We start from the raw sequence: 26,847 nt of genomic DNA, 5'->3' as shown, positions 1-26,847 counted from the left end.
GATCCAGTGGCTAAAAACAGTATCCAAACCAACCAATCACACGATGCCAGGAAGCTACGGACAAGAGACAGGGCACAAACATCAAAGATACTTTTGTTCATTGACGTCGAAATGAAACCACACGAGTTCGCTGCGGCCGCTTGAGCACTTGATACAGCAGCAGGTTGAGACCCAAAAAGCTTCCAATGATCAGTGCCAAATACGTCGAGAAGTTTCCGTAGCCGCGGCCACATATCATGTACCACGAGTCCTCGTATAGCAGTTGCGTCACCGGGTAGTTGCACAAGTTGAACTCCTCGTCAAAGTTGTGAACGCACAAATACTTCTTGCGGCGGTGGTGCATGCCCACGAGGGAGTAAAACGGCTCGTCCTCCATGCAGTTGCCTAGTGGCTGATGGTGACCCAGTGACACGATCTCCGTCGGGTAAATGAACAGTGTCAGCAGCACTAGGACGAGGTAGAGCAAAAAAGTCATTTGGTTCACGGCATGGTCGATGCACGAGTACAGCCAGTCGCTGTCATAGAGGTCCACGGGCTCCAGAGCTTTTTGTACTTGAGGATCGTCTGTAATGGGCAAAATTACAACCAGTTACCAGCCTAGCCCAAACACACCAGCTCTCAAATAGCTACGTGCATACCTCTTTCCCGATCAGCCATCCAACAAAGCAGCAAACTCGATCCTATCAAAATGAAGAACATCACCTGCAAAACAAAAATAGTGACATCAGTAATTTATAATCTCACAGCAACAAATACGTTTAATGCACCGCAAAGTTACCTGTGCATCGATCCCCATTAGACGGACAGTTGAGTAGTAGCCCAAAATGAGGAAGCCTATTGCAAAAATGGTGGTGAGGAATGGCATGAGCAACGCGTAGCCCCATTCGGATTTCCAGTGTTCCTCCTCATAGTAGTCTCCCACAAGCCAAGTGCTGCAAAACAGAGTTCCAGAATTCTGTCAGCAACGTAAATGGAGCCTATAAAACTCTTCAGCACAATGTATTTACCTGCGTAAAATATGGTGCACACAGAGGAATGCAAATGCGAAGAAGAAATTGTAAAACAGAGCGTGGCACGGCACGCCCATCAACCTCTCAGCTAGGAGCGGGTCCGTATCGTGCCACGTCCACCAGAGGAACTTGGTGCCCACCAACTCAAACGGGAACGCCAGCATCACCATTAGCGAGCCCATTGCAAACGGCTGGAAAAATGGGTCGATCCGCAATCGCGACGTCGCGACGAAGGCTCTGTTTCCGCAGGTCACATAAGCAAACTCAACGACCACCTTAGCAATATGATACAGCCTCTCACTCACATATAATAGAGCTGAGCTTGTAATAGCACCGTATACAGCGGTAAGTGTTCAGATACCAACATCACCAGTGCCTGCGCGTGCCACCGGTCGCTGTAGTAGAAGACCAGCTCTACGATGAGCACTTGAAATATTGCAGCAGCCAGCATGGTGGCATTACGCTTGCCCGATGAGTGCACATGCAGCATGAGCAGGAAGACGGATAGGTAAGTAGCTCCCTCCACAACCGCCAGCGAGACGTTTTCGTTCAGCAGTCCGAAGAACGCTATCGGCATTACACGCGAGGTCGCCACCATTTCCCCCAAACAAACAAAAACAAAATAACGTTAAATAACAATGCAAAGGTGTGATCTATCGGATAATTGTTAGAATGAAACATGGCTACATAGCGTGAAGTGAGCTACATGGCCTTCCCGTCGTGAGGAAGGTCGGTGCCAGACTCTTGCGCAATGAAAACCCGATATATCACGAACAGAAGAACACACAGCAGAACCAGCAGGAACACCATGCCAGACACTGAGGTGTCTGCAACCCCAATCATTGGCCGTTTGGGACCTTCAGGTGCGTCTCCACGGTTCCAAACAAGGTTCTCAACTTTCTCCTTCCACGTCTCGGCATCCTGCCCTCCTGTATCTCCAGTCTCGTGCTGAACGTGTTCTGCTTGGTCAAAGTCTTTTGGAATGTAGCAAGTTCGACCTTCGTAGTTGCTGTCGCACAAGCACATACCGTTTACACAATCGCCATGGTTACTGCAGTGCTCACGGTACACGCACACGACAGCACGATCAGACGCCGGAAAGTCCTCCAGATTCGAGTACCCGCTGGAAAGAGACTTCAGATACCGATCGAACGCGATGTCAAACTCGGTAAGCTCAGTATCCATAAACTTGGACAGTTCTTGTTCCAACGACGGGAAGATGAGATTGAAACCCCCTCGTCGAGCGTACTCGGTTGTTGCTGTGAAAAGTTTGCGTGCAACATTGGGGGCAAACCACCCAGGGCAAGACCAGCACGAAGTGTCCCAAGCACGATTCTTGTCACGGCACTTGTCGGAGCAAAAGCTAGTATCAGCCGCCGGGCGATAGAACTTCTCGAACGGAAGGCGGGCCTGAGGATGAACACCCACTAGATTAAGTAGGTCGTGCAACAAACGATTCTTGATAGCCTCGTCCGTAGCGAGTACGGACTGCGTGCCTTCCATCGACGGATTAGAAACCACACGAACAAGCCACGGCTTGGCCATATCGTCGAACTCAAAGTCGAACCTCCACAGGTCGAAGAAGCTATCACTGAGATCAGTCGGAGTAGACTCAACTTCAGGTGCGGCTGAGCGCTTCATCTTGGCTTGCTCGCCTTGTAAGTTGCCACGGTTGCTGAGCACAACCTTGGCGATCGCAGCTTCCATATCATCCTGCAAATGCTTCGTGTCGACTCCCTGTCTCCGTAAATATTTCTTTAGAACATGCCAAGCATTCGTTCCTTCCCGAGTAGCCGACGGAAGCTCATGGAAATCTGCCTGTATATCGAAAAAATCCCATGGAGCGATGTACTGGTCAAAGTTGTAGGCGGCTGGGTCCGACTCAACCTTCAACTTGCTCGGATACTCGCCCTTGGCAATTTGGATCAGTGGGTGGTCATACACGTAAACACGAAGCGGATCTGTCGACGTCACGGCCACGTAGAAACCAACACGAAACTTGTGGTTGTCCAGCAGCAGTGGCTCGACGTACTGATCCACCACCACTGTCTTCCCCTTGAATGTACTCGACTGCAGCTTGAACTGCAAATCTTCATCCGTAACAAAAACTTCAGCGCGTGTGATCGAGTCGTCATCGCCGTTAGGAGCGCGCTCACGCAGCAAAAAGCGCCGGTGTACGTGCGAATCGCGCCCGCGTTTGGGCGAGAAATCGGATTTCTTTCGCGCTGCCGTGTATGCGCTGGTCAGCTGGGTCTGATCGCGCGGCAGCTCGAAGTGTAGCGGTACAAAATCAAAGAAGAACTTCGCGTGCTCTTTCTGCTGCGCTGCCAAGTGTTGGCCAAGCGCGTCGGGCGAAGTGATCTTCTCCGCACCCGGTAGATGGTTCACCTTGGCGTCGAATTGATGCGGAAATTCCAGTTGCAGGAATGGCGGCGCAGCTGCCGTACTCCAGACGAGGTCAAACTCTGAGCTGTCGGACAGTAGCCTTCCCCAAGAGGCCTGGGCGTCAGCGGCTCGAAACTGCGAGATACCGAGCGCCTCCAACCGCTGCAGCACTGGTTTCAGCTTCTGTTCCTGCGTAGCCTCTGGCAAGTAGAATCGCGCTTGGGTGCGGGTGCTCGCTTCTGCGCAGACGTTGATAGACGCGGCTAGCGCAAGCAGAAGCAACAGACTCGGAGGCAGCGGGAGACTCGTCATCGGAAATCTTCCAGTGTTCGTGCCGCCTTTTGTCTCTGGCTTTCACAACTGACTGAAATTTTAACGGTTAAGTTTACATAGCGGTTTAGGCAAGTTGCCAGAAGTCGAATACATGTATGTGCATTCGAACTGTGAACGAAGCCGCTTTCACGTAGCGTTGCAGCTATCCTGACACAGCGCAATGTGATTATCTTGAGTTATGTCTAAGTCACGACCAACTGGCCAAAAGCGATGTATCCTCTTTCCCCTGTTATTTATCTGCACTCGTCACTGTCGCGCCCCCGTCATCTAGCAGAGTTTGGGGATCTGGATAGCAGCGTCGCGAAAGGACTTAAAGGGAGCGAGGCCGGGGAACTGCAGCTGCTTGAGTGCAGCCTGGAAACTCGCGTTTGGCGAGCCAGCGGCGATAGCAACACTTTCCTGTGGCGCGGTTGCCAGAGCACTGGTGTGGAGTCCTTGGCGCTGCTTGTGCTTGGGGCTGCGGTCGCAGATCACATACACTTTTTTCCGTCGGCGGACGACCTTGCAGCCGTCGCACATGCGCTTAACGGACGAGCGCACCTTCATGGCTTCGAGTGGTTCTTGCTCTGCAGTCCACGAGTGACTTTCAGCCGCACTTATGGGAGGGGTACGTTTTGGGTTATCCCTTTCATAAGTGATATTGTTTTTGTTTTGCACAGCATTACTGCTAACTTAACTTACAGTGTTAAGTACCGGTATGCATTTCAATTCGATACCTTCGTGACTGACAAAGTTTGTCAAAGTACAGCAAAGAAAGCCAAATGACCACGATGAAGAAGAATGCAAAGAATAAAACAAAGAAGAATCAGAACATGACCGCCGCTGGCGCTTCCATGACCGAAGAGCGTGAGGAGCGGCCGTTTATGGTGCGAGTGCTGACGGTGGGCGCAGCCTCTTATCTAGCGCACAAGGTCTGGACCAAGAGGAAAACGTTGACAGCAGGATGGTACACAGAGGAGCAGTCGGCGACTGAGCAGGGTATGGTAACAGCCTTTGAATACCTCAGCGCTATGGGGCTTATCTTCGTCATCGGAATCGTGGTGGGCGTGATCTTCAGCAAGATTGCCAAATGGGTCAAGAGCGCCGCACCAGCAGAGCCATAATACGACGGTCAGGGGTAGAAAATGCTGAACGAGGATTCCGCGCGTCCTTGGTCAAAGGAACCTCGCGCTAAAAAGAAAGAACAAGTTAGGAATTGACAAAATCAGTGTGTTGTTGATGCAGAAATGCGTAGGTCTTACTAAAACCAAGTCTAATTCAAATCATTTTTACAACCCAAGCGCGCACTTTTTCAAACTTCCGAAGTCCATGGCACCATCGGGTCGTCGCCGCGTCGGCCACTCGCTGCGTCGCTCTCGCCGCAGGAGCGCCGCCAACGGTAGGGTCAGCACACGATCCACTGCCGGCGCTGGACCTCTTCAAGCGATCGGAGAAAATACCGTCGTAGATCTCTCGGCAGACGACGGGTTGGACGCCGTTGTTACCAGCTCGCGCTTTGGCCTCCCGTCCACGACGCTAGCGAGTCCGTCGCCCAAGAAGTTGAGCAAAAAGAGAAAGAAGAAACGTCCACGCGAATCCACAGCCTTACAGTCTGAGAAAAAGCGCAAGCAGCATTTAGAGAGGCTGCTGGACGAGCTGGATACTCAAGGTGCAGCTTCTCATTCTCACTCTTGATGAAGAGTATAATAATTCTGACTCTTATCTGTTGCTACGACCTGAACAGTACAGGAACAATGCGATCAGCTGATATCAGACGCTGAACGACGCGCACAGGATCTCGAAATGGAGCTCAAGATTCAGCTGGTCTATCTACCCGAAGCTGTACGCAGAATGCCCTGGAAAACCTTCGCGGAGGATTATGGCGGAGACTTGCAGAACGTCATCCAAAGCTTGTCGCAGCCATCACCTCCACGAGCGCAGTCGTCCGTGTCTCGGCACGACATTGTGGCCGCTACTCCATGCAGTGTGGATGATCCCCAGGAAAGCAAGTATCGTTACGAGTCCGCGTCAGACGAAAGTGACCATGACACACAGAATCGCCGTCTGTCAGCATTCACCACGCCAATGTACCGTCGTCGAGCGGGTGAAGTGCCGAAGACTGTCTTACGTGCAGCCCATAAGGGAGAAACCTTTTATTCAGTTCGAGGTTCCCCCATCATACCCGACTCCGTAGCGAAGGCGAAGGCACCAACAACGCCGTTAGTTGCTTCATTTGAGACGGATCTTGAGTCCACTTCAAACTGCTTACGACTAGACAATGAACGTGTGGTCGACTTGTCTCGACCAGAGCAGCTCTCAGCCAAATCACGTGGAGAAGCAACGTCCAAGCTCAAAGATCTTCAAGCCAAGGTGGCACAGCTATTACAACAGCTCAATCCTTGTTCTCGCTAGAGCGGCACGAGTGCAGCAAGATAAACCCACACGGATAACACACAGTTCGGGTGACCGCATACGTACACGGCAAGCGCGAATTCAACGCCCGGCCGTTCGTTGTAGTGAATGTTCTGCTCTCGACACGAATGAATCAGTTAGCTGTGCGTCTCTCTTTATCGTACAAGGAAAAATATAGTATTATAGTTGCAACATTGCACGTACCGTGGTCTCAACGAGTCCAAGCACCCGAGGAATGTCAGTAAAAGAAACGTGGAGTGGAAGACCGCAAATTTCTCGTGAACGCTGTAACTCACGCAGTACAGTGCCACTAGGATGCGATCTCCGCAAAGGCAAAGCAAGTTTCATCTTTAGCTTCTGTTTCAGCTTCGTGGTCGACCGTGGACTCGGATTGTTATCTGCCGTCAATGCTGTTGTTGACGTATCTTGGCTGCTGGTGTCACCGTTAGCTTCACGCTCAAGCACCATCAAGTGCTCTCGCAATTGCAGACCTGCAGCTTCGTTAAAGTTTGTGGCGAAGTGCGAACTTCTCCAGCGTCGAACGGCCAGCTTCAGCACCTCTCGCAGCTCTCGTTCGACTTGGTATACGAACTCATGTGGAGTCTGGTTGTACACGAGCTCTCGACGCTGGACACTAGGCGGCAGGGAGATATTCTTTGCAGTGAAGAAAGGAGTCCAGCACTTTGTGTTGCTCTCGATATCCCACTTGAGCTCGTGAATGCTGCCAGCTACAGTACCTCGTCCGAACATCAGCGGCTGTACATTCGCAAAGACATTTTTACTCGATACAACAAGTGACACATCGCAAAGAGGACAGTGGGGATCTGAAACAGCGTATCCGACTCCTGTACTGGCATTCCAAAGAACCCCTCGACGAAGTACGTAGACAATGTTACCTTCTGGTACGGCGTGTCCAAGAACAAGATAGGTACGCGAAGACTTGCGTTTGTTCTCTTTCGGACGGTGACGATCATACCACATGAAATAGTTAGCCAGTAACACGGCGTGTTCCTCGTGATCCCCTGCACCCATGTTCAAAAATTCCTGTGCGGTACTCCAGACGTCCTTGTCTCCATCAAACGCAAGCCAGTCGTCTAGGAACGGTATCAAGCTCACGTATCGCACCAACGTAGATAGAGAAGCGGATTGCAGCTCTACAGGAGGCGATTGGGCTCGCAAGAACCGAGGCAAGAAAGTGGCTCCATGGCTGAGATTACGGACAAAAACATCGTAGTTTCGACGACGCGCTGCGCTTGCTGGAGTGGCATTCTTCACACTTGTAACCCAGCGTTGCGCATGAGCAAGAAGCAGTTTGTCTTGCGCATTTCCTGAACTAGAAGCCCACGCTTCACCTTCATTATGATCAGAAGCCTGGTTACTTAAAGGAAGAGCTGGGTCCAACAGCAGCGTGAGCTTCAAGAAAGAGGCTTCACGTGCAGCTTGCCTCACACCCAGCCCTTCTGGGTCACCATAGTCGTCGTCATCGATGCCACTTGCTTCCAGGCTAGTTGGATTTCTGGGACTCATTAACGTTCGCCTTCGGGCTGAGCTGCTAAGTCGACTTCGGCGTTGTCGAGGTGAACCATCTTCGTCATCTGAAGATGCAACAGAAGGCGGACCTGACGACATTTTTGCAATGCTTGATGTGGTTTCGTTAGTCGCACCGACCTGGAGGTTAGCGTAGCCCAAATGTTCAATTGGCATCTGACATCGCAGTGAGCCTTCAAGACGGCCTGCTCGATAAAGAGTAAGGAACGGCACTTCAAGACTTCCGAGGAAACAGTTTTCCCGATGTAAAGCTCGCGTTTGAGCTCCAAGATGCTCCTCGCCTTCTTGTTGGTCTTCGTTTATTGCTGTTGAAGCTGGACGAGTGACCTGGTCAAAGATACTGAAGCGGATGACGTCTTGTGTGCTCTCGATACCGTCAGGACTCCAGTCATCTTGAGGAGGACGAAAGGGTAAAGCTAGAGTCTCCATCCACATCGGATGCGCTCCACCACCGTGATCGCTTGTGCTTACAGTTCCCATTACAGTGGCACACGTAGTTTGCCGAGTTTTCCCCTGGAAGCTAACCTGTACGAACACGTGGCTTTCGTATTCCAGTGTCAAGCCTCCGCGTGGAGTTTCTACCACTTCTTCACTCTGGTTGTCACTAGGAGATGGCATGGTCATCATTCGTGGACTCTTCTTCGTTCGATTCAATGTGTCACGTCGTCGTCTTCCTGTCGCGATTTCTTCGGCTTCAGTCGCGTCACGTGCGGGTTTAATCCTCACCGGCACGTTTGTTGCCTTCTGCACTTGTACGTACAACGTGCAGGCAGTAGGCCAATGTGCTGCTGTCTGTGAGGAAGACGCTGATGCCGGTGCTCTAGTGCGTGGTCGCAAGCGTCTCCGTGGAGCAAATAATGCTCCAATTGCTGGAAATTCCAGCGTCCCTGGGAATAGCGGCAATGGTTTCTCTTGAACAATAGCTGCCAGAGGCTTCGAGCGACCTGTTCGCGCTTCCTGGTTGCTACTGTCCGTATTGTATTTACATACAATTTGCGTTTGACGAACACGTTCACGGAAGTCTTGTAGCTTCAGGAGCTGTCGTACACGATGGCGTTCGACGATAGACGCGTCAGCTCGTTCAGCTTCTTCAGATAGCAGTCGACGATCGAACACTGTTAACTCAGGTCGTAGAAGTCGAAGCAACCGCTCGTCAGCCAGCAATTCGTGCTCCAACAACGGCAAAGGTTCATCAAAGACTGCGTGCTGCGGTATCCACCTCGGCGGCTCTACTTTTGCACTGCTGTGACTCGTAATTGCATCGCAAAAGCTAGTACCATGCTGAGACGCATACTCTCGGTCGCGAAGTCGAAGGAGTCGATTGCGTTTAGTGAGTCCACGACCGCTTCCAGCCAAGGGATCAGACACATCACTCGTCCGAAACACTATTCGTCGGCCTAGACCTGCAGCCTGAGCTTCTTGTTGCTGTTGTGTGAAGTAGACCTGAAGACGTCGCACTGCAACATTTTCAGGATCGTTCGGATCGAGTGAAAGCTTCTGAGGCTCAACGAGACGAAGAAAGTCGCGCTCGCTACTGAAATCGGCGTCGGCGAGATACTGCGATAGACAAGTTGAGTTGCGCTTTGAAAGCTTTCCGACGAGTTGAACCGGGGAAGGCGAGGCTTCGTGTCCACCAGCAGTCTCAGGGCGTTTGGGGGGAAGATAGGCAGGACCATCCGAACAAATCTGTGTGCTACGTGTACCAATGTCAGAAATCCAAGCTACCCGAAGATGAAGCCTTCCATGAGTACGTCGACTTGTGTGGGTAAACAGAGGAGCGTTGTGGAACGAACGATGCCATTGCGTCCGTGTGATAGGTGTCGTGCTGCTGAACTGGTACCACTCGTCACTAGGAGTGAGACTCGCTGCAGGCACCAAGTGATCTTCATTATTGTCTCCCCATCCATCCAAAACTGACGAGCGTGATCGAGAAGGAGCAGGCTTTGCAACGTGCTGTCCTGGAACGACCACTGGAACTGCATTTGTCGACAGGAGTTCGTCGCGTAAAAGTCTTCGACGTTCGTACACTTCAGTACAGATCGACGAAGGAAAGAATGGCAGTGTGATGCACAACTTCTCGGAGAAACGAGCTTCGCCGCGGGACCACGACTGAATTCTAGTTGTGCAAGCGATTTTCCCGTTCACACGAGCCACAACGTAGAACCGAGGGCTCCAAAATGAATTATAGGCCGGCTGGGCATCTCTTTTGGTGTTTTCAAGCTGTAAAACAGTCTGCAAAACGTGAGCTGATGTAGTAGAAATTGTGGCCAAGCGCTCGGAGATTTTCTGAATTGCCAGTTGCGATTTGTCGTCGTCGTTCTGGTTTCCAGTGCCAGATCCCACGAGTTCTAAAATGGCGTCTACGCGAGATAAGTCAATAGGCTGTTGGAGCTGTCTTTGCTTGATATTAAGAGGAATGACGGACCTAGAGCGATTTACAGCATCTCGCAGCTCATTCGTCTTGCCTAGAATCTGCTGGTGAAGTTGATTTAGCGCTTCCAGATCTGTTAGCAGTTGATCAACTTCCTGAATCACTTGGCTCGTCGACAGATTAATTGCTGCCAAAATGCGTGGCGTTGTCGTTTGCGCTAGTTGCTCAGTGGTGCGAAAGAAGAAATCATCCAGACGCTGCAATGAGAGTTGCCACGGTTGTAGCTGCTGTATTCGACTGTACGCTGTGTACAGAGCTCGCAGTTGAGCAGAAAGACGATCTGCTAAGGCAAATGTGGGATGATCATCCATCACAATTCGGTCGATGAAAAGCTCAAGCAGAGCAAGTTTCGGCATCTTCTTCTGGTTCTTGTGGCTTTGTCGTGAGTTGGTTGTTGGCTGTACGGTAGTCGTGGCGTTTGTATCATCATCGGCAGTCGAAGGTCTCTCTAAATCTAACACTTCACTACGTGGATTCGGTAAAAGAAGCTCTTCTATCAGTACACCTCTGCGTTGTGTTTCTTCTAACATAGAATTCACACCATGTCTCGGCAGCGTTGTAGTCTCAGAGAGTTCTCTGGAGATCCGCGCTTCCAGACGATCAAGTGTACTACGTTCCAAGCATCTGAATTTCTCTCTCTCGTCATCAACAAACAACCCTGCAGCTTCTTGCTGCTTCAACCGTTCGGATAATTTCTGCGTTGCTGGTAAAGACGCTTGACGTCGTTGAAACCAGCTTGAGCACGACGTTGCAGGTCTCACAATGATCTCGTCGATCGGCTTGGCGTTTGGTGCAATGACCTTATTCGTTAGCAATCTTGCAGTCGTGTCGACATCATCGTCGCTACCATCGTCGTTGGGCTGCTGTTCAGGGGATTTGGCTGTGTCTGTCGCACCCGATGGTGCACGCAGGAACCGATTGTTGCTGTGAGTATCCCGTTCCGTCGTATTATGCTGACGCTTTCGTTGCGTTTCAACTTCATTGCGCTTCTCACTTTCACTTCGCTGTCGAGGTCGAGTAGTCGGAGACTTCGTCCCGTCATTGGAATCGTCTTGAGGTGTTCGTCGTCGTTTCCTTTGGTCTACAGCCACGTCCAACGTCTCTGGTGTCTGTCTGTCCTCCATTTTGTATCACGGATCTTGAAAGGTCGGAGATACCTCGAAATGGCTCGACAAGCCCAAGTGGGGTCCAAACTGCCAGATCTGGTAGGTGAGTCGCAGGTTGGCGTCGTCCGCGCTCACGATTACTTGGCGGGTGGGTGGGGCATCATTTGTTCGTTCCCTCAAGCTCGACATCCAACGTGGTTGTCGGAGCTTGGAGCTCTGCAGAAGTTGCAGGATCAGTTCGAGGCTCGTAACGCTCGGGTGCTGGCGCTTCACATTGCCTCGTTGCGAGAGCAGAGCCTGTTTCTCTCCGACGTCAACGAAACTCAAGAAGTGAAGGTGAAATTTCCTGTATTAGCCGACGAAGATGGCGAATTATCCCGGCGTCTGGGACTTGTTGTCGCTGGAGCGCCAAAACACGCCGCTGACGCTGGACGCTTACCGTTCAGCTGCACAATTGTGCTGGATCTCGACTTGACAGTGCGAATGTTGACTTACTACCCCATGAGTGTCGGTCGTAATTTCTACGAAGTGCTCCGAGCTCTGGATGCCCTCCAACTCTGCACCTTCGAGCAAGTAGTGACACCAGTGAATTGGAAAGTGAGTGACGATGTATTCGTAGAGCCCGATGTGACCACCGATGCAGCCAAAAAGCTCTTTCCTCAAGGAACACATGAGATCAAACCTTACGTCAGACTCACGGCGTCTCCCTCCATAAGCAACGACAACTAACAGCACACAAAGTAGTAAAACATATATACAGTACGTTGCAGATCGACCTCATAGATAATTACGCGTTCGGGTTCTTGCTATGTGTCTTCTATCAAACGGCTCCGCTAAGTCTTGCTACCGGTCCGACTGCGGTCCTCGCGGAGGTTGTTGCTGGTGTTGCTGATGTATCTGCTGTTGAATGAGCTGGTCACTACGTGACACGGTGGATCGCTGTTGTTGCTGCTGCTGCATCAACTGCAAATGGTGATGCAGTGCTTGCTGCTGCATCTGCTGCTGATGAAGCTGTTGCTGAGCTTGATGCTGATACTCATGGTGATGATGAAGCTGCTGGTACTGTTGGAGTTGCTGGTACTGCTGCTGAGCTTGAGCTTGAGCTTGCTGCTGGGCTTGGGCTTGAGCTTGAGCTTGAGCCTGTTGCTGCTGATACTGCTGGGCTTGCTGCTGCGAGTTTTGAGATTGAGCCTGAGCCTGGGCCTGAGCTTGAGCCTGGGCCTGAGCCTGAGCCTGTTGCTGATGAGCTTGAGCTTGTTGATGCTGCATCGCATTGTTGTACCGCGCCATGTTGGCCGCCATGTCCAGCGCTTGTTGTCGCGCTTGTTGGGCTTCTTGAAGAGCTTTCGCCGCTGCAGCAGCTGCCGCTCGTGCACGAGCAGCTTCTTCCTCTGCACGCTGAGCTCGTCGCAGCAGTTCGGCTTCTTCAAAGCGAATCTGTGACGCGTAGTTCCACATCTGCTGCTGAGCTCGCGGGTCTCCAGGCTGGGCGGCGTTTGAGACCGCCGACGAGGTGGAAGACCCCGAGCCACTGCGCGACAGCGCCACAGCCATCTGAGCGGATGTGTTGGTATACGTAGCCATACTCTGCGCACTTGACGTCATCTTCTCGCTTGGACTGGTACGCGCCATCGTAGACGACATGGTAGACGACGCAGCCATGCCGCTCACCATCGCAATCGAGCTACGTGACGATGAGCCCGCACTTTCAGCACTGCTGGTGTTTGCATCATAGTAGCGACCTGGCTGCATCTGGCGCTGCATTTGTTGCTGCTGTTGATGCATCAAAGACGACTGACCAGGAGTTGACGTCCGGCGTTCAGGTGACGGCACGTTCAGAAGACTCGACATGAGACCCATACGGTTATGCTGGGCAGGGACAGACGATCTTCTCGGCAACAAATGAGCCGTCGGACTCGGAGCTGAGACTGAAGATCGCGCCAACTCCGCAGCAGAAGAGGGCGGCATCGCCCGCGCCTGCTCGATACGGAGCGATGGTTGCTGCTGCTGCTCTATCTGCTGTTGCTCCTGGCTCCTCTGCTGTTCACGTGGCGATTCTTGCTGTCGAATGATCATTGAGCCGTGGCCTCGAGGTGTTGAGTCATCTCGTGGTGACTCCGACTCATTTAAGATGGACGAGAACGACATTCGACTGCGAACAGGCTGCACAGGAGGTAACATAGGCGGTGCCAGCGCTTCGCGGCCTTTTTGTGCGTTATCCTCAACCGCTGGCGTTGCGGTAGTGCTCGTGGTATCATCACTCTTCAGGCTGGTAGATGCAGGTGCAGAGTTCCATGTCTCTGTTTGTCTGCTAGTATTCATCGGCGTTGAACGAGGAGGAGCCAGCGGAGGTTGTTGAGGGGTTCCTGCAACAGCCTGCTGACTCGAACTAACGGTTCCACTGGCAGAGTCCATCATCGCCATACTCATCATCGAACGTTGCGACGCCTCTTGAGAGCCCATTCGGCTTCTAGCTGGCCCTGCGCCTCCGTCCGTCGAGACATTGCCACCAGCTTCCACTTGCCTTTCGTAGTGCTGCACATGTGTTGGTGACATTTGCACAGCTCCAGTCATCGCTTGCGAGTGTTGATTCTGCATCTGCGGCATCGATTGGTACATGCCGCTTGGATGTCCCATCTCTGCGAAGGAGCCTCTCGCTTGCTGTTGCTGCTGGATCTGCATCATTTGACTGTGCGTCGGCGTCTGAGCGTGGCTCTGCAGTCCCATTTGCTGCAACGCTTGCATCGACAAATGCTGCGGAGGTACTTGATGTTGCTGTTGTTGCTGCTGTTGTTGCTGGCGCGAGAACTGATACATCCGCTGTGCATTCGCAGTATTCATCTGGGTTTCGTGGTACGAATTGTTGTTGTTCCCGGCTCCTTCCGACGCCATCCCCTGCGATTTTTGCTGCTGCTGGAGCTGCATAATCTGCAATTGATGTTGCATATTCAGCAGCTTCAAATATCGCTCGGGGTTCGATGCAGGGTTCATCATTTCGCGCGACTGCTGTTGATCCTGATGCGCCTGCATAGCAAACTGGTTCGCTGAAAGATCCGACAACACATTGACTCCGTGCATCCCAGGCTGAGCTGCACTCAGAGCTGCCTGGAACGAAATACTCGGATCACTGCCGCTCATTGCCATGGACCCGCTCGGCATCCCGATCGACATGCCTCCAGGGAGATCAGCCGAGCGTCCCATCTGTCGCAACGTACCGCTCATTAAGCCAGCGGCCGCAGACCGAGGCGAGACAGCGACGTTGACACTCGCCACTCCAGTCGCTCCAGTAGCACCCTTTCCGCCTCCACTGGCCGCTGCGTTCTCAATCCTACGCTTCAGAATATCTTGCAAGTTCAGTCGGTTCTTGTAGTTCTGGTAGTAGTTCTTGATCTGTGCAGCAGTCTTCGTGGGGATATTATCTGTCAACGTTGCCCAATCCTTACCGTATTGCTGGTAAACAGAAACACGCAAGACGTTATTACACAGCAGAAGATAAACCACTCATTGCAGCATAACGTACCGAAAAATACTTGAGGAAGTCCGCCTTTTCTCCTTCCGTCCACTTCTGCACCACACGTTTCGCAGGAGCACTCGCACTGTTACCTACTCCAGTATTCGCTGATGGAGACGACGTTCTAGCGCTAGCATGAGGTGTCGTGCTTCCACCTGGGCCCTTCTTCAATGCTACTCCCGTAGGTGCAGTGATCATCGATACAGAAGCTGTCCCAGCCGCCGTCAAACTTGACACCACGCTGACCTTGGGAGATGCGTTGGCGGCACTTGTCTGGTTGTTCCGACGTGGACCTGGCGTCCCACCACCACTTCGACTCGATTTCTTGGTCTTTTCCTCTCCTGGAACTGAAATGCGAGGGCCGTTTCGGTTGTTAGACGATGCACTTGAGGTCGACGAAGAACCTGTACCGCTTTTCTTCCTATTAACTGCGTTTCCACCTAGTTGAGCAGAAGCTGGCGTTGATGTGGGAGTTGCTGCCGACGCCAGAGCTCCTTCCTGCATCTTCTTAAGCCTTCGTTGCTGCTTCAACTCCTTCTTCGTCATCGGAGCTCCACCATTCTTCGGATTAGCAGCAGACACTGTCGACTGACTCTGCAACTTTACCTTCGCGTTTTCCTGAGAAGCGCTGGCAGACGTACCCCCTATTGCCACAGCTATAGCAGACTCCAGCTCCTTGCTTGGCGTAGGATACTTCTTCAAGCGTTCTTCAATAGACAGAGTCGAGACTTCATAGCCCGTACTGTACGAGTTATCAGTTAGCAGGGACGCATAGTCCACCAAGAATGGTCGTTGCTGTCCTGCAACGAACTGCTTGAGTTGCTGCGTGTACAAGTTAAACTTCTCCTCGTCCGAAGCGTCGGAGTCTTCCGAATGAATAGCATCGTCGAGGTGCACTGCAGATTCTGTCGCTGACGAGCGCACACAAAGCGTGTGGTCTGATCCAGACACCATATCCAACGCACAGTTTCCTTCTGCACTCTCCTTGGCTTTTTCTTTGTTGCTAGTCGTCACGCTGCCCTCTGCCTTCGTCGTGGAGCTACGGAGTAAACGCTGAGCACCAGGCGAATTAAGAATATTCTCAGAAGCTTGATGAGAGCGGAAGTTAGACGGGTGGAGCAACAGCTTCGCGACGTGCTCCGGGAGTTGCACACCCAGGCAAATAGCAGCACACGCGGACAAGTTCCAACAGCTCCAAGTGTTCTTCGATCCCGCTCCACGACGCCGTAATTGCTGTTCTCGCAGCAGCGCCTTGTAGTCCGCAACCTTCTTCGTGCGATAATAAAAATCAATCACATCGCCAGTCGTCTTGTTCCTCAGGTAGGAGGAGATCCGCGGGAAGTTCTTGGGGAACTGCAGGAACTTATCTATGTAGATACACTTCTCCAGGTCATTCCACGGGTTCACCTTCATCTCCGCCTTTTCCTTCAGCTTCCAGTCCGTCACTAGCCCGTCCGCCATGCAGCTTTGACCATTGACAAAGCGAGTGATATAGCGTTGCTGTCGGTCTGCCGGGGTGATCAACATGTCTGGGATGACTGTTGATAACGCGTTCTTAAGCCGCTTCTTCCTTACCTCCTGGTCAAGCAGAGCCTGAGCCTTAGCCTGTTCAATCTTCTCCAGGTCGTTATTCTCCAAGTCAGCACTAGAATTGTTCGTCAGCCGAGACGATGTTCGCACAATTGTCCCTTCGCCTCCAGCAGCTTCCGCGGCCTTTTCAGCTGCAACCAACTGCTGCACATGAGGACTCTGATGAATGGTATTCGTCGTTCGGATAGGTCCACTTTCGCTTAAGCTCTTGAGCTTCTGTTTCTGCAGCTGCTTGAGACGCTGCTTGTCCTGTCGCTTTCGATCTTTCTCCATCTTCTTCACCCCCTGTTTCCACGACTTCTTCAGGTCCAAATATTCCCGCGAGAGCTTCTTCATGTAATCGTGACGCGCACGATTCCGCATTCGAACTTTCAAACGGACTTGGTCGGCAAGGGCTGATCCGCGATCGATATTTTCTTGATAGAACGCATAGTCACTGGGTTGGTGGTAAATTTTGGTCGCCAATTGGCCTTGCTCCAGTCGCTTCGGGAGTTGCTCGTTAGCAGCTGCCGTTTTGCGTAGATTATCCGAGAACACGTCCGCCAGCAGCTCCACGAATCTCGAATCCACTGCTACCTTCACTGGAGACGTCAAAAGAGGCCGATCAGACGACACAGCTGAAGAGGAATCAGACGTTGTTCCGTCAGTTGGTGTGCTTCCGACTTTGGCTGCAAATTCAGCATTACCCACTGACACAATGTCCATATCCACTGGAGCTGAAGATGCCTCCTGCACAGTCTCTCCACTCGCAATCATTCTCTGCAACGCCTTCATTTGCTTCTTCACGCCTGCAATATCTGAATCGAGAACGTCAATTGTGGAGAGAATTTCTTCCTTTGACGGTTTTGCTGGTGCTACGTCGTCTTGTTCGACATCATCGGCCTCCGACATCTTCTGGTCTCCAGCCTTATCCACTTCATGAGTCGTCGAAGCTGCAGCTACACTTGCCTTTGGTTGCTCCTCCTTCTCTGGAGTAGATGTCACTGCAGTCTCAAGCTCAATAACCCCCACCTCCTTGCTATCTGAAACAGCAGTGACAGCAATTACAGACTCGACCACTTCATCTTTCACTTCGGGGTGCTGGTCATCCCGAGATGTCAGGCTATCCACAGCAGCTTTACCAGTCTTCCCTGCACTTACATCAGCAGATGTGTCGTCGTCTTCACCCAAAGTCTTCTCTTTCTCGCGCAAGGTGCTATCTTTCTGCTGCATTAGCCCTTGGCCCCATCCAATTCGAGGTCGCTTTGCACGCTGAGGTGGTGACTGGGCCACGAGTCCTTGACCCCAGCCCAAGCGTGGACGCTGTCGTTTCGTCGGTGTTCCATCTCCGAGAACAGTTGGTGATGACGTATCACGAATTGTATCACTTGGAAGCGGGATATTCGGTAGCGCTGGCATCTCTTCTCGTGGTCTCGAAGCTCGTGCATCGCCTGCATCTCGTCGACTAAGCAAACCGGAACAGCTCGTCAATGATTCTTTGCCCACTTGCGCTCGTTCAGTCATTGGAAATGATCTCTGGGAATGTCTGTCCATCATACTGTCCATTGATCCTGCTCGCAGCAGCTCTCTTTTCCCCACATCTTCTCTCCTCAAATTCTCATGAAATGTTCTTCTCCGTCCATCTGTGTTGCTCTCGTGAGGCTTCGGCGGTGATGTCTTGGAAGGAAAGGAAGACGTGGAGCGAGACGTCTTACTACCGCTAGCATAACCCATTGAACCTCCTTGTCGAGTTTCTGACGACGAGTGCGGACCGCGTCCCAACAGCGTCGAAAAAGACGCGCGACGGTCGAGCGCTGGGCGTCCACTTTGTTCTAACGAATGCGTGTGGGTCAAAGATGACGCCTCATCTCGCTGCTTATGAAAAGCTCCACGCTTGTCTCCCTGCGGTGTTTTCTGTGATAACTCCGAACCGAACAGTGCCTTGCCCTCTTCACGAGATCCGTCACGCCGGCTACCGTTTGGTGGGCCAAACGAAGAGAAGGATGTTGATCGAGGCTTACTATTGTCGCTGTACACATCAGACGACGGATCTGTTCTACTGCGCTCAAGCTTAGCCCGCTTTTCGCGAACTACGGGAGACATGCTGGCTTTGACCGTGTCCACAGCACGCTTTCCGTCCTTGCTATCTTCCGACAAACCGCTGCGTGGAAAGTCTGCCTCGCCGTCTTTTAAACTGGGAGTAATGATCGGAGTAACAGCACTCTCGACCTCCACAGAGCCATTCTCTACCACCATTTCACCCTCCTCAACTTCTTGAGTGTCAACATCGCTTTCGAAAACTTCCTGAGGTTCAGCAGCAGGCTTGGCGATAGAATCACCCGTATCCAGTTCCACGTGAGAATGTTCAGCTTCACTGGGGGTCGCCTCTTGAGCTGTACTCTTCTCGATTTCGCCATCGGCACTTTTCATTTCCACATCCACCGCTACCTGTGTCTCAGAATTTAAATGAACAGAATATTCCTCCTTTTTGCTCGAGCTATCACCTGCGTCCTTCATTTCAACGTCATCGTCTTTTGCAGAGGTACACGTCTCCTCAACAGCACAAGTATCTGCTTGCGATTCTTGCGTATGACGCTCTTTCATCTCTAATCTCCCTTCGTCCTCGATAGACGACGTAGTGGAAGTTGCTGCAGTCAAATCACTTAGCTTTAAACTGACGTCACCTTCGAGTTTTTGAGACGCAAGTGCCTGTTCATTATCAGAGGATGTCTTCTCCTTAGGTGAACCCATGTCATTTTCCATCGAAGCACACACCTCGAACGACTTCACGACCGTTTTTACCTCTTCTGAGTCCGATTTTTCAGCAGAATCAGACGAAGCAAGAGGAGGAGCGCTCTCAGTTTTCGCCTTGTGATCAATGCCATTCTCGGCTACGGCTTGCGTCTCCCTCGCACTGGCATCGCCGCCTGTTTCCATCACCTTGTCGTCCTCGTTAGCAGGTGCAGGTGCAGCTTTACTAGCGTCATTTAAGTCTTTGTCGTCAGCCTCTTTTTTAATGTCATCATGCACCTCCTCCTTTGTCTTCGTTGCAGACTCATCCCTCTCACTACCATTGGGAACCACACGAGGAGCCGCTAGCTGCCGCTCCGTTCTTCTTCTTCGTTCGGCTTCGTCAACCTCCGTCGACGCAGAGCGTGAGTGTGCACGTCTACGGTGTTCGCCACCTCCCATCGTCCGCCTCGATGATACCTCCCTCCTGTAAGGCGGAGACCTGTTTCCGTAGCTTTCCTGGTCAATCCGATAGGACGCATGGCTGTCAGTAAAAGGGCGAGGTGGCAACGCGGACGACGCTCGCCTCATACTCTCGGTCAAATCACGGTCCCCGCTTCCTGTTTCACTTGGCGTGAGTGATCCCCCTGACCTCTCACTAGTCGTAGCGTGAGCTTCCTCGGGCTTCTCTTCACCTTCCTCCGCACTCGCTGACGGCTCGCTGCCTCTGTAATAGTCGAAAGTAAAGCTCGACGTCCGTACAAGCGACATGGATCTCGTGTCTCGCTCTCTCGTTCGAGCACGGTATCCTGGCTCATAATCGCGCATCTGTCGGTCCCGGTAGCTACTTGCCATCGCTGAGCTTCCTTCACTGCTGCCTCTGTCTCGACTAATGGATCGGCGATGCGGCAAGGACACAGCTGCTTTGTATCGCACTTCCTTGGGGTAGAACCGATTGCCGCGCTGGAAGTTGGGGAATCGTCCGCCTCCGCGTCCTCCGCCTCTCGGCCACGAATCTCGCTCGCGTCCACGCTGTCGACTGTCGAAGCTACTTCCACGTCCCCGTCCAGAGGCAAATTGTGGAGCCCCTGAGCCACATCCACCTCGCTCCCAGTTGGCAAACGTGCGATGGCCTCGAGGCGAGAAAGATCGCGAGCGTGAGCGGGATCGGGAGCGCGGAGGAGACTTCGGAGACCGCGGAGAGTGTGATCTAGATCTAGACCGCGTACGTTGTGAGGCTCTGGAAGGTGAGCGAGACACCGAGCGGCCTCTTAAGCGCGAAAAAACACGTTCTCTCTGATACGGAGCTCCTCCGGCGCCTCCTTCGTAGCTCATTTGCTGACGCTTGAAGTAGCTTCCGCGCCCGCCTCCGCTACTACTGTAGGGCCTAGGGAAGCGACTACGAGGCGGAGAGCCGCCACGCCACTGCTGGCTATGACTGCTGTAGGCCGGAGAGCGTCCGGACTCAAGCGACTGGCGGTCCATCGAACTTCGGGACGACGAATTGAGTTGAATGATGCGACCTCTGGGCGGCGGTGCCTCGCCAGGCTCAGGCGGTGAGGCCCTGGACGAGTCCTCAGCCATCTTCTCTACACTGGGAGTCTTTGTCTGGGCGAATTCCTCTCGGCTGGGCTGGGGCGGCCTTCTCGCGCGCTCTTATAATGGAGGCGGCGACTACTTGAGGCAAGTGCGCAGGATTTGCATATGCCGAAACACAGGATTGCATCGACCGTTTTCTACACGATCACGCTCACCCCCCCCCCTGTCGCTCCAGTGTCCACCCAGGTGCCTCGTCCAATAGCAACAAGCCACGCCACGATCGAGAACAATAATGGAGCGAGCTCTCGGGGAGCCGGCGCTCGTGCTGTGCGGCGTCTGCATGGACAGCGAAGAGCACGAAGAGAGATGGATGCCGCTTCGTAGTGGAGACGACCAGGCGCTGCTGGTACGCGACGTGTGTGTTCGCCCGCACTGCCCGCGGCTGCAGGTGCGCGGTCACTTGTGTGTCAATCACATTCTGGAGCTTGAACTCGCGTGGCAGGGCAACTACAGCGTGCGTGCTTGCCATGGTTGCCGTGTGAGCGCACTGCAGATCTATAGCGACAAGATTGATGTATGGTTCATACTGGCCGCCAGCGAGCATACAACCGTCGCACATGGTGTAGAGCGCCGTGTCAAGACGCCGTTATCGGGTGCTTTGGCCATTTCGAACACGCCTGTACGTGCCGCGGCGGCTGGGAAGAGGCCGATTGGGAAGCGGCAAAGCCTCCGACGCAAGTCCAGCCGATTCATTAAGCAGCATGTGCAGAAAGAGCAAATGATCGCGCTCGAATGGAGCTTGGGCAACCTGCCGCTGGAAAAGAGCAAGCATCTTTGGAAAGATAACCGCAAACGTGTGGAGATGGAGAAGGATCCAGAGGCCTACTACGCGGCTGCTAAGCCACCGGTCAAGGAAGCGCCCGACGTGAACGCCCTACCGGAGCCCCTGGATACTTTCTGTGCCGCACTGGGATGTCAACGTTTTGCCAAGACTGACAACCGATGTCGCTTCCACTCGTCCAAGCCGCTCGTGTTTATCAAATCCGTGGCCAAGGCCAACGAGGCCAGTGCTTCGGCGAAGTGAAAATTAACAAGGACAAACAATTATGAAGGCGTACGTGCGCCTACCTGCCACTGTTGACCTAATGGTTACTTAAGTTATGACTCGAATTGGAGATAAATGCCGAGAAGACGCGCAACAGTGTCAAGCTGCACATGAAGAAACAGGACACGAATTGCAGTGAGCGTGGGCCGATGCATAATTCATTTGATTATCGCTATATTTTTGCGCACTTCCGTTCATCTTTCGAGCTACCCTTGTCTTTATCAACAGCAGCGAATACGAGTAGCATACTGCAGCGCAGTTTCTTTTTCAACTGGACTGATGTTTTATGGCAAATAACCGAGGACAACGTGGAATTGAGCAAAAGCAACGGTTAAGACTACTCCTACCATATCGACCTTAGTTCTTCAAGAAATCAGCTACTTCGAAGTACAAGAAACAACAAAATCTCAATACGATATGCAGCGGGTGTCTTCATTCCTTCAACGGCGACGATGCCAACGCTCGCGACGATTGAAGCCCATTCCAAACCCATTGCCGCCGCCGAAGCCATTACCGCCACCGGGTGCAGCCTCCACCTCCTGCGGCGCCTGCAAACCCGCTGTTGCCGGCCTGGCCGAAGCTACCCATTGCCCCTTGACTACCAAAGCCACCGAACGCATTGCCACCTTGCATTCCGAAACCTGTCGGCTGACCGAAGCCACCTCCACCGTTTGCATTCATGCCTCCGCCCATGCCGGCGACGGGACCACCGAACATGCCACCACCAGGAGCTCCCATCCGATTCACACCGCCGAATCCGCTCATCCCGTTTCCGGCAAACCCGGGGTTATTGCCAATCGCACCACCAAAGGCACCACCGTTTGCGGGGATTCCTCTGCCGGCGCTTGTAGCACCAAGCCCGGCTCCGAACGCGTTGCCGTTACCGAAGCCTGACGAGGGTGGAACTCCGCTCATGCCTGCGCCATCACCTTGAGGCGCAGTGACCGGTGCTGCTGGCACTTGATCGCCAGAAGCTCCTCCATTGGTCGGTGCTGCTGGTAGTTGATTGCCAGAAACTCCTCCATTTGTTGGTGCTGGTGTGGCTCTTGACCTACCATTTGACGTGGCCGCAGGGGTTGGAGCTGGCTGCCCACTCGGAGTCGTCGGGGCTGGAGTCGCAGGTCCAGGGGCGCCAGGCCCCGGTGCGCCAGGAGCACCCGGGCCAACAGCTCCGGGACCAGGAGCTGCAACAGCGTTGTTGTTCGAGCTTACGACAGCATTGTTGGAGCTCGCAATCACAGCGGATGGAGCGCTGATGGGAACTGGAATGAACTGCGGAACCTCAACAGCAACAGGTACCGGAATGGCGATCTTCTTGACTTTCTTGACGACTTTGACGTGATGGTGGTGATCCTTCCTGCTTTCGTCGTCTTCGGTTGCTTGGGAATCATCAGCGTTGGATCGTAAGCCACGAAGCGCAGGTGTCGCTTGAACTTCATTCGTGGAGACGAAAAGGCTCAGAGCGAGGAAGGTTGTGAATGCGGCGAGACTTTTCATGTCGAGTTGTCGAGTAGAGAAGGTGGTTGATTTGTTGCTCGCGAATTGAAGAGTGAGCAATGAAGTGGGGCTTGCCTACACGGTGATGTCCTCACGCGTCACGACATGTGGGCACAAATTGTGATAGGGGGTAAACGACTGATCTTCTCGCTGCGCTCGATTCCTCTCAGTCGAAATTGTGAACATCAGTGGTGATGGAGAATATGCTAGCGTTCGCAATGACGTCTTACATCCCGTGACTTGATACTGTATTGGTCGCTCCTACATATAGTTTGGGGAACAGCCATATATTAGCGTGTGCATGGTTTGCTACCGAAATGTGATACTCGATGCAACTAGCGGTTCCAGCCTCCTGCTATCACACAAATTATTAGTGAAGATAGAGCTGCGCGAGGCATTGCCGGGCAGCTCATCATGGTGAGGTAATTCTAAAAGGCAACTTGTGTGGTATTTTACTCATCCTATCTTACCCACTTTATGTGAAATTGTTCGACGCAATAGTGTACCGGGGCGTACTGTACGTGCAATTTAATAGTGCAGCTCAAGGGCAACTAACGTTAGTGCATTTTTTGGTGGCAATATGGCATTCTTTGAGCGACTCATTTGCAAAAGCGCAGCGTACGTCACATTGCCCCAGAACCTGACGCCTTCTGCATTTCTTTAATCGAAGATCTGCTACCGACGCTAACTAAGAAACGGAGCGTCGCCTCTCAGACAGTCGAAGTTGAGCCTGTACGTGGCAGCCCAGCGAAACGCGCTGCAAGATCTCAAAAGTAATAAGAACATTCGATTTTCTTAATAAGATATGCGATGCACTCAAGCCCCTCAAACTGCCAAATGACGACCAACACGACGTCAACTATCTCAAGTGCATAAAGTACTGAAAGCCTCCAGTCTGGTTTGCTGTCTCCAACAGTTAAAATTGAAAGGGAACTGGACGACTTTGTTGATCTTCGCGACAAAGTGTACAGTGGCATGTTTTTGGCTCACAGCGCACAGTATTGTAAGCTCTGCTCGGTAGAACTGGATGCGGTGGTGAATGGAGTCGACTCAGGCGGCGTGACCTTTACTCTGTTTGGCGTGAAGCGCGTCATGTGTAAGCTCTCGAAGTTCACGAAATATCTACTTAGGTGTACTGTGCAGCTGATGCTCAAGGTTGTTGCTTCGCACAAATTCTGGTTTCTCAAGCGGTGCACGCTTTCCTGTTCACACCAAGCGCAACCGCGGTGACGACCTAGATAAAGAGAAAAAAGAATACTGGCACCCAAACTTCTTCTAATCAACGATTTACATTCTTTCTCAATTGCTTTCAGGTATCACACAAACACAAATTATTCTCCATCACCACTGATGTTCGCAATTTCGACTGAGAGGAATCGAGCGCAGCGAGAAGATCGGTCGCTTACCCCCTATCACAATTTGTGCCCACATGTCGTGACGCGTGAGGACATCACCGTGTAGGCCAGCCCCACTTCATTGCTCACTCTTCAATTCGCGAGCAACAAACCAACCACCTTCTCTACTCGACAACTCGCCATGAAGACTGCTGCCGCGTTCGCTACCTTCCTCGCTCTGAGCCTTTTCGTCTCCACGAATGAAGTTCAAGCGACACCTGCGCTTCGTGGCTTACGATCCAACGCTGATGATTCCCAAGCAACCGAAGACGACGAAAGCAGGAAGGATCACCACCATCACGTCAAAGTCGTCAAGAAAGTCAAGAAGATCGCCATTCCGGTACCTGTTGCTGTTGAGGTACCGCAGTTCATTCCAGTTCCCATCAGCGCTCCATCCGCTGTGATTACCAGCTCCAACAATGCTATCGTAAGCTCGAACAACAACGCTGTTGCAGCTCCTGGTCCCGGAGCTGTTGGCCCGGGTGCTCCTGGCGCCCCTGGACCTGCGACTCCAGCCCCGACGACTCCGAGTGGGCAACCAGCTCCAACCCCCGCGGCCACGTCAAATGGTAGGTCAAGACCCACACCAGCACCAACCAATGGAGGAGTTTCTGGCAATCAACTACCAGCAGCACCAGCCAATGGAGGAGCTTCTGGTGATCAAGTGCCAGCAGCACCAGTCACTGCGCCTCAAGGTGGTGGCGCAGGCATGAGCGGAGTTCCACCCTCGTCAGGCTTCGGTAATGGCAACGCGTTTGGAGCCGGACTTGGTGCTACAAGCGCTGGCAGAGGAATTCCCGCAAACGGTGGTGCCTTTGGTGGTGGGTTTGCCGGAAACGGGATGAGTGGATTCGGCGGTGTGAATCGGATGGGAGCTCCTGGTGGTGGCATGTTCGGTGGTCCCAGCGCCGGCATGGGCGGAGGCTTGAATGGAAACGGAGGAGGTGGCTTCGGTCAGCCGACAGGTTTCGGAATGCAAGGTGGCAGCACGTTTGGTGGTGTTGGCGGTCAAGGTGCAATGGGCAACTTCGGCCAAGCTGGAAACAATGGGCTCGCAGGCGCGACAGGAGGTAGAGGTCAACTTGGCTTCGGAGGTGCTGCACCTGGTGGCTTCGGCGGCGGCAATGCGCTTGGAGGAGGCTTCGACCGCCGCGAGCGTTGGCGTCGCCGCCGTTGAATGGATGGAATGGAAACATCCGCTGCATAAGATTCCTTTGCTAGTGTATCGCTCATTTTCCTATAGCAGCAGTACTCAAAGAATGACAATTCAGAATAAATAGTAAACAAATAATTCCGTTTGAAGAAGGACCGCGTTCGTAGCAGTGATAAAGGACAATGCTGGATCTTCAGTGCAATTCGTTTCCTTTTTCTTTCCTTCCGCGATAAGCTGTAAATGCATTTACCGAGGTGCTTAGAGAAATTCTTGACTGCACTGAATTTGCCAAGTTACCGGTAATACTACTACTACCTCCGTTCTGAAAAAGATAACCATTTCAAATTATATTACAGCCTACCCAACAAAATACCCTCTCTATGCCGATCTTTTTTTGGATTTCGAATCTCCCGCGCTTTCCCGACCAGACTGGCTCCCGCTCCCAGCTTTCATTTTGTAAACTGGCACCTGGGGGAGATCACAGACAGTGAGCGCCAGGCCGTCTGGGAGACCTTACTGCTTCGCAGCGTGGGAGAAGTGGTCAAACATGGAGAGGTCGTTCGGGTTGCAGCGTACTTCCGTGTGGGCCGCCAAGTTGTCGAGCGAATTTGGAGGCGTGGAATCAATTCGATGGGAGATCGAGTAGCAGCCGTGGTCAAGTCAAGAAAGAGCGCATGTGGTAGGAAGAAGGTGGTTCGAGCTGAGCTGTGCGAGAGAATCGCTGCAGCTCCTGTCAATGAGCGCGAAAACCAGCGTCTGCTTCAGCGCGCGTCCAACATGAGCTGCTACCTGGTTCAGCAGCTGATCAAGGAAGGCAACATACGGCGTGCGCTCAGACAGACCCGCCCACTACTTACACCCACGCACAAGTTGGCGCGCCTCCGGCACAAGGACAAGCAAGTACGAGCTGGCACTCTCCCTACGTCACTGGCTTGTGACGCTACCTCACTCGCCAATGCTAACGCGTACATGCTGCTTCTTGCAGCGAGCAGCCCCCCACCGCCTACCGCTGAAGTTCCAGAAGCCCCACTGAGCGCCCCTTCAGAATGTGGCGATGTAGTTGCCGTCTTAGATCCGTTTTTGTATCTGTAGTTGTACGGCGGAGCAAGAACGCCTGTGCCTTGCTTAGTTTCTCACTGTGCTCT

At 52.7% G+C, this 26,847-nt stretch overlaps 9 protein-coding genes across 9 annotated transcripts; 3 read left to right on the top strand and 6 right to left on the bottom strand.

Moving 5' to 3' along the window:
- Positions 1-97: 97 nt before the first annotated feature.
- PITG_19159 (uncharacterized protein) lies at positions 98-1,608 on the bottom strand (the record flags this gene model as incomplete). The annotated part of the gene is made up of 5 exons (XM_002997424.1): positions 98-564; positions 639-702; positions 779-932; positions 1,008-1,247; positions 1,316-1,608. The coding sequence occupies 5 exons, from the start codon at positions 1,606-1,608 to the stop codon at positions 98-100; spliced, it is 1,218 nt and encodes a 405-aa protein (XP_002997470.1).
- Positions 1,609-1,643: 35 nt separating this feature from the next.
- PITG_19158 (uncharacterized protein) lies at positions 1,644-3,745 on the bottom strand (the record flags this gene model as incomplete). The annotated part of the gene is made up of 1 exon (XM_002997423.1): positions 1,644-3,745. One exon carries the CDS (start codon positions 3,705-3,707, stop codon positions 1,713-1,715), a length of 1,995 nt encoding a protein of 664 aa, XP_002997469.1.
- A 104-nt stretch (positions 3,746-3,849) lies between these two features.
- Positions 3,850-4,298, bottom strand: PITG_19157 (uncharacterized protein; the record flags this gene model as incomplete). The annotated part of the gene is made up of 1 exon (XM_002997422.1): positions 3,850-4,298. The coding sequence occupies one exon, from the start codon at positions 4,272-4,274 to the stop codon at positions 3,996-3,998; it is 279 nt and encodes a 92-aa protein (XP_002997468.1).
- A 738-nt stretch (positions 4,299-5,036) lies between these two features.
- Positions 5,037-6,119, top strand: PITG_19156 (uncharacterized protein; the record flags this gene model as incomplete). Its single annotated transcript, XM_002997421.1, has 5 exons — positions 5,037-5,171; positions 5,268-5,376; positions 5,452-5,693; positions 5,763-5,897; positions 5,958-6,119. 5 exons carry the CDS (start codon positions 5,037-5,039, stop codon positions 6,117-6,119), a joined length of 783 nt encoding a protein of 260 aa, XP_002997467.1.
- Positions 6,120-6,200: 81 nt separating this feature from the next.
- PITG_19155 (uncharacterized protein) lies at positions 6,201-10,628 on the bottom strand (the record flags this gene model as incomplete). Its single annotated transcript, XM_002997420.1, has 2 exons — positions 6,201-6,232; positions 6,320-10,628. The coding sequence occupies 2 exons, from the start codon at positions 10,626-10,628 to the stop codon at positions 6,201-6,203; spliced, it is 4,341 nt and encodes a 1,446-aa protein (XP_002997466.1).
- Positions 10,629-11,261: 633 nt separating this feature from the next.
- Positions 11,262-11,933, top strand: PITG_19154 (uncharacterized protein; the record flags this gene model as incomplete). The annotated part of the gene is made up of 2 exons (XM_002997419.1): positions 11,262-11,660; positions 11,775-11,933. 2 exons carry the CDS (start codon positions 11,262-11,264, stop codon positions 11,931-11,933), a joined length of 558 nt encoding a protein of 185 aa, XP_002997465.1.
- Positions 11,934-12,047: 114 nt separating this feature from the next.
- PITG_19153 (uncharacterized protein) lies at positions 12,048-20,598 on the bottom strand (the record flags this gene model as incomplete). The annotated part of the gene is made up of 2 exons (XM_002997418.1): positions 12,048-14,654; positions 14,725-20,598. 2 exons carry the CDS (start codon positions 20,596-20,598, stop codon positions 12,048-12,050), a joined length of 8,481 nt encoding a protein of 2,826 aa, XP_002997464.1.
- A 247-nt stretch (positions 20,599-20,845) lies between these two features.
- PITG_19152 (uncharacterized protein) lies at positions 20,846-21,637 on the top strand (the record flags this gene model as incomplete). The annotated part of the gene is made up of 1 exon (XM_002997417.1): positions 20,846-21,637. The coding sequence occupies one exon, from the start codon at positions 20,846-20,848 to the stop codon at positions 21,635-21,637; it is 792 nt and encodes a 263-aa protein (XP_002997463.1).
- Positions 21,638-22,168: 531 nt separating this feature from the next.
- On the bottom strand, positions 22,169-24,249 carry PITG_19151 (uncharacterized protein; the record flags this gene model as incomplete). Its single annotated transcript, XM_002997416.1, has 4 exons — positions 22,169-23,230; positions 23,386-23,416; positions 23,469-23,510; positions 24,146-24,249. The coding sequence occupies 4 exons, from the start codon at positions 24,247-24,249 to the stop codon at positions 22,169-22,171; spliced, it is 1,239 nt and encodes a 412-aa protein (XP_002997462.1).
- Between the last annotated feature and the right edge of the window lie 2,598 nt (positions 24,250-26,847).

Source organism: Phytophthora infestans, genomic scaffold (assembly GCF_000142945.1).
Source record: "Phytophthora infestans T30-4 supercont1.75 genomic scaffold, whole genome shotgun sequence".
Lineage (NCBI taxonomy): Eukaryota > Oomycota > Peronosporomycetes > Peronosporales > Peronosporaceae > Phytophthora > Phytophthora infestans.
Note: the sequence above shows the minus strand (reverse complement) of the source record. Positions and strands in the feature narration are given on the sequence as shown.